The sequence below is a fragment of the Camelina sativa genome, chromosome 2 (assembly GCF_000633955.1).
Source record: "Camelina sativa cultivar DH55 chromosome 2, Cs, whole genome shotgun sequence".
NCBI classification, from domain to species: domain Eukaryota; kingdom Viridiplantae; phylum Streptophyta; class Magnoliopsida; order Brassicales; family Brassicaceae; genus Camelina; species Camelina sativa.
Genome location: NC_025686.1, coordinates 17,848,959 through 17,859,534, shown reverse-complemented (window position 1 = coordinate 17,859,534; position 10,576 = coordinate 17,848,959). Strand labels below are relative to the sequence as shown.

Genomic DNA, 10,576 nt, shown 5'->3' with positions numbered 1-10,576 from the left:
ACCGAATGGTTTGTCGGTTTTCTGTGTTGCGTCGGCCATGCTTAGAGATGGGACGGCGGATAAAAAATGGAAAACAAGGGGGAAGAGTGAGAAGAAGATGAGAAAACAGGGGATGAGGAAGAGAAACAGAGCAAAGAAGAAAGAAGAGGGCGGAGATGGATCGAGCAAACAACTAGCAGTAGGCTAGGGCTTCTGATACCATGTTATAATATGAACTCCGTGAGTATTAACATTAACCGAAGGACAGTATTTATAGAGTACAACATGATGATAGAATCATATCTATGCTGAGAGGATATTCTATATTCACATATATCCAAGATCCCTAGAGGATCGTAACTGTCTAACTAACATCCTCCTCCTCCTCCTCCGCCGTTGATCATCATCATCAGTCATTAAGAAAGGTTAGTATCTGTTTCACCGATCCTGACGCTACGGATTCATCAAGCGACGAAGATGAACAAGATTTCTTGTTTCCTCGCCGTAGAGTCAAAAGATTCGTTAACGAGATCACCGTCGAGCCTGCCTGTAACAACACCGCCACCACTTCTTTGAAGGACAAGAAACGACTCTCTTCCTCCGCAGATGAATCTCAGTCTCCGGCTAAACGTCCTCTTAAAGCCTCGGTCGCCGGCCAAACGAAGAAGTTTCGCGGCGTTAGACAACGGCCGTGGGGGAAATGGGCGGCGGAGATTCGAGATCCAGAGCAACGTCGTAGGATTTGGCTCGGTACTTTTGAAACGGCCGAGGAAGCCGCCGTGGTTTACGATAACGCTGCTATTAGACTCCGTGGACCGGACGCTTTAACTAATTTCTCTATACCGCCTCAAGAAGAAGAACAAGAAGAAGAACCGGAACCGGTTATTGATACTAAACCGGAAATCAACATTACTACGACGACGACAACAACTACATCGTGTTCTGAATCAACTGAAGACTTCCAACATCTCTCATCTCCTAGTTCTGTTCTCAATCTCCAGTCCGAAGAGGTTCAACAAATACAACAACCGTTCAAATCAGCTAAACCGGAACCAGGGATTTCAGATGCACCTTGGTGGCATACCGGATTTGGTACCGGTTCAGGTGAAACAGACGATTCGTTTCCTTTGGATACTCCGTTCCTAGACAACTATTTCAACGAGTCACCGCCGGAGATGTCTATATTTGATCAAACGATGGGTGGCATGGGTCATCAAGTGTTTTCTCAAAATGATGATCTCTTTGGTGATATGTTCTTGGATGGTCAAAGTCTCAACATTGGAGATGAGTTGATGACAAGTTCTAGTATCAAAGATATTGGTTCTATGTTTAGTGATTTTGATGATTCGTTGATATCAGATCTATTAGTTGCTTAATGATGATGATGATTATTATGATGATGATGATGAGACTATGAGAGTGATGAAGAAACCATCAGCAAAAAAAAATATCTATGGTGCGACTGAAAAATTTTGGTGTTTTTTTCTCTTTTTTAGTTCATGAGTTTTTTGTTTTTTAATTTAATAATTTATGTAGTATTGTCAGGAGCTTTGTAAAACAGTTTTGGAGGAATAGTGGAAAAATAGTTAATTATTTTTTGTTCTTTATCTAATTTAATTAATTGTGTTATTAGTTGCACGAACGTGTTTAATTTTTAAAGTGTTTAGCATTTATTTCTTTTGTTTTGTTAATTATTTTAATTTTAGAAAAGCCAAAGTGGCATTCTCTTTGTAAAGTCATGCTATGAGGCGCAAATTACGGTCGTGTCCAGTGAACTGAAAGGTGGTCGTGACTAGTGAACGGAGAGATTTTGGTTTCGGTCTATCGGTTGAGAAGAGGTGTTGTGTTTTTATTTTCTAAGACATGTGTATACGTTGGGATTTGATTAAATTTATTAGTATATAAGTTAGTGATAAGAACTTTAACATTGATGTTATTAACCAGGCGGTTAATCATATGTTATTTTGGGAGGAGGTTAAATCTTTTTTTGCAAATTCCTTTGAAAATATGCCAATCTTGGAGGATCCAGATCCGGAGGTCCGTGATCTTTCATTTCGTTATCATATTGATGGCTCATGTAAAGCTACAGATACTTTTGTGGGTCTGGGTTAGTGGTATTGTGATAGTGAGAATAGAACAATCTATCTAGGAGCATGGAGCCATCGATGTAGCCATTCCCCCTTACACTCGGAGTTACATGTTTTGGTTTGGGCCATGGAGTCTATCCTGGCTGGCGGATTTGATTGTCAGCGTTTTGAGACTGATTGTGCGGAGCTAGTTGCGATGGTGCAGTCTCTTGAAGATTGACCAGTCTATTCTAATCTGCTAGATGATTTCAATTTGTTCAGAGCTGCATTTCCCTCCTTTACTCTTACCAGGATTCCGCGTGAGTCAAATGTGCGGACAGACTGCCTTGCTCGTTATTCGCGTACATTAGTTTCTGAAATTTCATTTGTAAACACTTATCCTCCAGTTTGGGCAACCAATCTTGAAGTTATTTTCTAATTATATGTTTGGTTGACAAAAAAAAAATAAAAATAAAAAAGAACTTTAACATTGAAGTGGTTTAACACAGATTTCTATATTGTACAATTTTTTTTTCTGGAATTAAAATGGGTAAGATTTTAAATATATTAAAACTTTTTGATTATATTATATGTATCACTAGAGATTCTTTCTTGTAATATATTAAAACCCAGCTCAATTAAATTTATAATAACCATATAAGAGATATAAATATATTATATATAAACATTGTTCAGTAGTAATCTTAAAATTAAAAATTAGTTAACGAGAGATTACTAAAAAAAATCATATACTATAAATTTTAAATATGAAAGATTTTTTTTATACAGAGCTTTAAATTTAAGATTTAAAACTATTATCAAAGTTCGTGTTTATGACGAAATGTTTCTGAAAGTTTCAAATGTTTGTACATAAATTCAAGGACTCTTCCCAAACAAAAGTTTGTAATAATATTAAAATTTTAAGGTTTTGGTGATAATATGTTTTTTAAGGATAATATTTAAAATATTTTTAAAAACATTTTTTTTGTTTGGTTACCATTTACTAATTTTGTTCCTTCTCTGCAGATTTTCCTTTCATTCCTCAAAAACTGTTTATTCCGTTCCGCATTGTTCTTTTTATTTCTTTTCTTTTTGTTCTTCTAATGGTTACCAATAGGAGCTAAAGAAATTTAGGTGTATAAGATTTAAGTAAATCAAACAAAAATATATCATTGGAAAGCAAATAAAATTTTGGAGGTTATGCATTTTCGTATTTCGTTTTTTAGAAAAATCGTAAGAGCTTAATTTGCATCAACACATTTTTTAGTGTTCTAGAATCTAATAACACTTGTCACAGTATAAGTATCAAAATTTAATTGACAGTTGAAAATACAGTTATATACAAATGGTATTGAAAATTTCTACTAATTAATATGAAAATATAATTGATTGAAGAATCACTTTGCCTTGGTGGTTTACAGTTGATTTCTACATCGATTTTAGGGTTCAGAAATTTTACAATATTGACATAGTTTTTAGCTAAGAGATGGACAAAAAAAAAAACTTTAACACAAAAGATAAAGAAAATGAATAATGAGAATACAAACCTTTGCAGGGAGCCAGGGAGGAATAATAATGAAACCTTTGCAGAATTATAAAATTTTAATTTTTGTTTAGCTTTTGTTATACATAATAATAAACGCCCTTGCAATTGTTTTTGTATCTGATTTATCTATATGTATTGTATTGATTTTTTAAAAATATTTCATTTTACTGAATACGTAATTCTCCATTATTTACAGAATATATTATAATTATAATAGAATTTATATATTATAATGTATATGATTAAAATTATACCCAACAATAATCTTACCTACGTAGTTGTAAATATACTCGTTGTGAAAAAGGTCCTTTTAAAGGTAACATTGAGTAAAGAAGTGGACGTACATTCACAAAGCACAAAGATATAAATTGTCCTTTTGAACAAAATGCTTTTAAATAGACAAATTTGAGCTACATTTGTTTGCTTGCGTTGAGATTTGAGAGTAAAGTATTCTTGGTAAGAGATGTTACCGGTGTACAGAGTACGGATCAAAGACAATTAGGATTTAAGAAAAAGTAAATAATTAAAGAGTGTTCGTTCTCCAACTCATATCAAAGTTGTTCAGGTCACTATAGTAGGGCTTAATACTATTAAATCTATATGCTTGATCAATCTGCATTGTAAACGAAATAATTTATAGATAACCTCAAATCCGAACTCAATACTCACAAAACCTTTGTTATTTGAGAATTTATTTCATTTTTTAGGGTCAAAAGAATTTATTTCATTTGAACGACGACTATTTTATAATCTGTTTATGTTGCAATGGAAAGAAAAAAGGTTACATATAGGCTAATCGACTAGCCTAACAGCATTTCTAAAATTAGTTGCAACCAACGTAGCATTATATTTTACTGTGAAAAAAAAACACCACGAATATACTGCATCAGTTATCAAAGTAATTAAGATTAGTAACTCTCTCTTTTTACACCAAGAATATATTAATTATCAAAGTAACTGAGATTAATTGTAAGTTTGTAACTCTCTCTTTTGTCTCGACACTCAAGTCAATCTTCTCACTTTCTTTTGGTCTGAACTATCTTCGAACTTAATGTAGCGAGACTAAGATTCTGGACGTCGCTTTTTTTCTTCCTACGTGTTGTGTTATTGCCTTTTTGCCGGTTGGTATATTTGTTAATACTTATTAATAACTAATGAAAAGTATATGAATCCATTTGAAAATTCGGTCAATGTCGGAGAAAAGTAGGTGACAAATGACATTCAAAAAAATTGTTTTACGTGGAAAAAGGTTAAGCACACACATAGACTTAAATTTCATATGACATTTAATATGATCGGCGTCTGTATACTATTTTTCCTCCACACACGATATGTATATTTCTCTATTAAATTTCAATACTGATAAATGTGGTTTTGTAAAAGTAATTTAATGGTTTGGCCTTCGCTTTTGTGACGTGGAAGGACATTGTCCCAAGAGGGTTTCAATAAGGTTACCACTTGGTCTGTTATTGCCGAGACAGAGACATACGTACGCCTCATTCGGTTTCCGATAATAGTTATCATATTGTCTTTTATTTGATAACATAAACATTTACGTATATTTTAGTTGCGTTTATTTTATTCCATAACATAATTACACTGGTTCAGTATATTACACAAATATATTGGAGTTCACCGCTCCACCTGTAAACCTTTTTATTTCGAATGATCACACCATCATTACTCACATGAAATCTATATTATATATATATATACATAATCTACCTTTGATTATAAAAAATTATCATAATAGTTATCTTCCAGTGGTTCATGTTTCTGTTTTCTGTTGGTTATGTGTTGAAACATAACAAATATGGAGATCAAGTTAATTAGCTAGAAAAGTATAGTTTATATTTTTGGCCATAAAAACCAAGTTAGCAAGAAGAATGTATTAGTTTTAGTAAGATTATTGTCCGTTAAATTTATTATTGTCAAACTAATCACCATGATACTTGAACTTGGGTAAGAACTAGTTCAAGCATATGTCATATGTTAAAGGTTTAACGGACATCGAAACTAGTCATATGTTACTTTAATTTTATTTTCACAAGTGCTGATCAGAAACTTTATAAACCTTTGACTAGTTTCGATGTGAATATGGTGGACTTTCGACTAATGCTGAAAATTTGTATGATTAGTTTTGATATTTCGCATACCATAATACGTAATTTGGATTAAATATACTAAAATGACTCTCTGACCACACCAAAAAAACAAAAACAACTGTGTACTATAATAAATTTGAATTTTAACTACTAGCATCCATATATTAATCACCAAAAAGAAAAAAAATGTTTGACGTTGTATCAGGTAACAGTCATGATTATTTCCATTAATCTTGAATTAAAACTAACATATCCCTAATCGAGTGATTATGGCTGTGCTTGTGTTTGTAATTCATCAAAATATATAAAATCCGTATATACATGCACGCATAATACATTTGTATGATGCATGCTTGATAAGGATATCTTAAATTAGTGATAATTCAAGTATATTATAACATGGAAGCTAAAGTTCATGATGTCTTTCTACTCACGTGAGTCCGTGTTCGTTACATTCAATTTGTTTTTCCTTTTCGTACTATTTTCAATATGTAATTACATATACAGTTGCCCTTTTTGGAGTATCGAAAAAGTCACCATAGACAAGTTGTTTAAATTTACTTTTCTTAACAAATTTTCCTACACTTGGAGGTAACTTTATTCTTTATTTTTCACTTTTACAATTACGTACTTTGAATCAAACTTATATATAGGCATGTCGAAAATTTGTTTTACTTTGAGGCATTTTGAAGCTTTAAGTTTTTCAACCTTCTTTATGTAACAAATATTGCTTACCTTTGTGTGCCCGTGGTTTTGTCGTCCACAATCAAAAAGGATCAAACTTACCGTTTAGGTTTAAAATCAATTACTGGAAAACTTATTTAATCCCACACAAATGTAATAATATTGAAAAACAGAAAAACCTTCAAAACATTCAAGAAACGTGCTAATGAAGAGAGATGGGGTCAAAGACTTTAACCGAACTTATTTGTTGGCATGATGAGTGGCAACACCTTGACCCCTACCTCACTGACCCCACTTTATAAGCTTTAGAAGCATTTCATATGTACATACAGTGTGTGGAACAGTGGAAGTAATTAATATAGACTATAGAGTATATAACCCAATTGACATTTTAACCTTACAAAATATATAACATATATTTTAGAGTAATAACAAAACGGTAAAGTTATGTTCAACTAACCTTTTTTTTGTACGAATTTACAATCAATTAATACTAGAATTGTATCTAGTAAAACGTAGCTAGCTTAGCGCGATCGACTAGAAATGGTTGTTTGATACTATGCTTACACAAATACGGTATTTTAGAAGAGGATCTTTAACGACCTCATCAGCTTTGTTGGACTAAATTGTTTTTAGATCCAGAAGTCAGGAGTTCAAGTTATGCTTTAGGAAAAACCACATTACATGTTTTTAATTCGGCTTAAGGAAAAAATACGTGCCTCAACTGAAAACAAGTTTGTTATCGACAATTTAGAAAAAGATCTTTAACACCTAATTTCAATTGAAAATTTCATCTGCTATGATATAAAACCTGATGTTTCGTATAATCTAGTTGAAGATCTTGGCATCCGAGATCAAACTAAAATACTATTGCCGAGTTGTGAAATTAAATCCGTTATACAATTCCGCGAATAGAATCGACGCCGATTGATCTGAATGGTTAAATCAACCAACATACGCGCCTACGCATAGTCCCTCAGAAGAGAAAAAAAAGTCACTGGTGTTCACTGTGATTGTGATATACTATATTATAAGTATGCGATATTTATGTGTGTTTATGCTTTTCTTCTTTATTTAATTTTTGTGGCCGTTTATTATACAATAAAACGAAAAAAACAAACGTAGAACCAACTAAAATCTGTAATAACGAAAAGTTGACGTTACTCTTATCAAAATATAACACTATATATTGAAATTGTATATGCCATTTAAATTCAAAATTAGTGTGAGATTTCTCTGATATATAAAGAACAAATCTCTATGGTCGAGAAAGAGAAATATACTATAGAACAAATCTTTGATATATTTTAAAACTTTTAAGGACAGACATTGACAAACGTGTACGCCCCAACTGAGCTGGCCTCTTAGGTAGGCTCATATAACCCTGCAAAGGAAGCTCACATTTTTGTCATTTTTTGTCTCACAAAAGTTCCATACAAAGTCCAAAACCATTTAAGCTAATTATTTATTTTCTTGTAAAAAATTTCTAAAAATAAAAAATTTACCGACACATATATACGTAATATATATGTTCTGCCCATATAGTTCCACCAGAAATAGACAATAAACACATCGACCATCGAACTTTTTAATTAGCACCGCTCATGCATTATAAAAATACAATTATATACCTTAACGTATATAATTCATGTCAATATTCCAAATAAACGAAATAAAATCACAGGCACTTGTCTATATGAATCTACCAAGAATGTGAGAATTGTCTATTGTCTACTTTTTACCGCTTTTTTAGTTACCAAATTTTTTTTTTATTTTTAACATTTTGAAACTGACTACAATTTTTTTTTTACAAATTTTAGACGATAGTATTAAATTCAATACAGTTCTCTTTATCTTCAAACATTCCAAATAAACATATATTTTTTTAGTATGTAAAATAACGCATATCATGGCATTTATTTTACACAGTAATTACGGAGTACTTATTTAGGTTGGCAATAAAAATGAATATATATACTTTTGTCAGGTTGCTTTGAGGTCACAGAGCCGTCTTGCTACAGAAGCTGCATATAATTGTAGTCCTTTTTCAATTTTCTTTGTATATACAACTAACATGCATTTCTTTTTCTCTCTTTCTTTGTTATTTACACCAATAGAAAGAAAGTCACGCGTCTTCAGTCCGCTCACATGTAAATATTTGGCCAAAATTTTACTTTTAGAGTGTATGATTTACGAGTAAGGAAGGGGCTTTATCGATAAGTGAAAGCCATTATCGTTGCGGTAATTTAAATTCCATTAAAAGAACTTATGAAATCGTAAAAGGAAAATATTTAGAGAGTCAATTATGACCTTACTCAATAAAAATTAGAGTTTGATCAAACTAAACGAAAAAGATCATATTCTAATTTAAGTATTATACACATTTTTAACCCAAAAAAAATTATACTATACAATTACGAATTTACAGTAACCGTAAACAAGAATATAAAAAGCTTAAGGGTGAACTTTAAAGAAGTTTTTCACAAACCGAAGTAGTCAAATTTTATTTTGCTTGTGTTAGGCTAATAGAGTTGAGCCGCAATTTGGTCTTCGTGTGCATGGGAAATCACACTAATTTAATTGGTCTAGCGAAAAAGTTTGCACCTTTCCACATGCATTTTCCATGTCGTTTTTTCACATACTTATTCGAAAAAAATACTAGTACTATATATTTCCCACAAGAATTTATATCCCAACGATTTAATAGGTTATAACGAACTAAGAGGCTATAGGGTATATGAAGTATGAACATGTACAATGTACTGTGTTTGTTTCTTTTTGGCAGATATTGCTAAAAAAATGAGCTTTAATGAAGAATCACGATGACCTTAGGTTTCTTTCACGCAAGTGGGTAAAATTTTCTAGCCGCAATTCATTTTATTTATTTTTATGAAGCTGTATTTGGTCCCCTATCTATCTCCTTTAGGCTTTAATCATAACTTCATATCTGAATTTTTCTGTTTCTCAAGATCTCCCTTCTGAAATTTGTTGTGCCTTATAATTGAGAGATTTGTATATAATTTCTTTGTAGAGTCATGCTATATCTTTACTTTGTCGGTAAACTTTGTATAACGTCGTAAATTCTGAATAGGAGTATGAATTGCTACATTTACACAATACACAGTCCACAAATAGGAAATGACTGATTATACGCAGGCAGTGTGAATGTGTACATGTGGCATGCTATGAATTGTGGGATTTTGTTATTTTTTCTTCTTTCCATGAACCAAATCAGATTGGTTAAGTGTAGTCACACGATGGTATCTCGAGTTTTTTAAAAATTGGGTTGGGGTGTGGTTTGTTGTCGACATTCATAGTGGGGCAACAACATTCATAAATAGAAAGTTTTGATACGTTATATGAAATGCCGCTAGATTCTTTTTTATTTTATTTTTGTCAATGGATGGGACCAAAACCTCATTAACTTTGATATTTGCTACAAACTTATAAATTCGGCAAACAACGGCACAAACGGCGTATGTACAAAAGAAAATGTAATTAAATTGTGATATTAAGTCTGAAAGTAAAGCTATAAGAGACTACTAAAATGTTAATCCTAAAATACATTGGAAAATGTCGTCAGTTTAACGTGTTCGCTATTTCAAATAATCTTAACTTCCTCTAGAATTCATAATTGTCTTTCAATTTTGTAAAGTCCCTGAACAATGAAAGTGAAAATGATGAAAGCTGGAGAAAGAACCAAAATTCTATACATTAAAAGCGACAATGATGAACCGGATGAAGTTGAGATTATTCGGACATACTACTTTAACAACCTTCTCATGTTTAAGGTACATACTGAAAACGAAAATGATAAAAATTAGGCAATGATGGAACTGATTAGATAGCATTTATAACTAATCTCCCTCCATACTTCTTTTCTGTTTATCTATTCTTCACTTTGAACGAGTGTTGGAGTGTTCTCTAACTATTTTTCGTACGTATAAGTAAATTTTTAAGCCTAAAATTTACAGTTTATAGCTACATTTTTTGGAAGTTTGAAATTAGAAAATGGAAATGAAAACTTATAATGAACAAAATTTATTTTGAAAATTTGATATAAAATTTAAGTTGATTTTTTTTTTTTTTTTTTTTTTTNAAAAAAAGAAAAAGAATGTTGAGAGACAACGAGAGTACAAGGTCACGTGATGTGGTTATGGGCCCTGCATTTTTGTAGTGCACAATCACATGATTCA

At 31.8% G+C, this 10,576-nt stretch overlaps 1 protein-coding gene across 1 annotated transcript; it reads left to right on the top strand.

The window, feature by feature from the left end:
* Positions 351 to 1,419, top strand: LOC104753567 (ethylene-responsive transcription factor CRF3-like; the record flags this gene model as incomplete). The annotated part of the gene is made up of 1 exon (XM_010475801.2): positions 351 to 1,419. A coding segment is annotated over one exon (1,005 nt), but the record flags the coding sequence as incomplete, so codon positions are not given.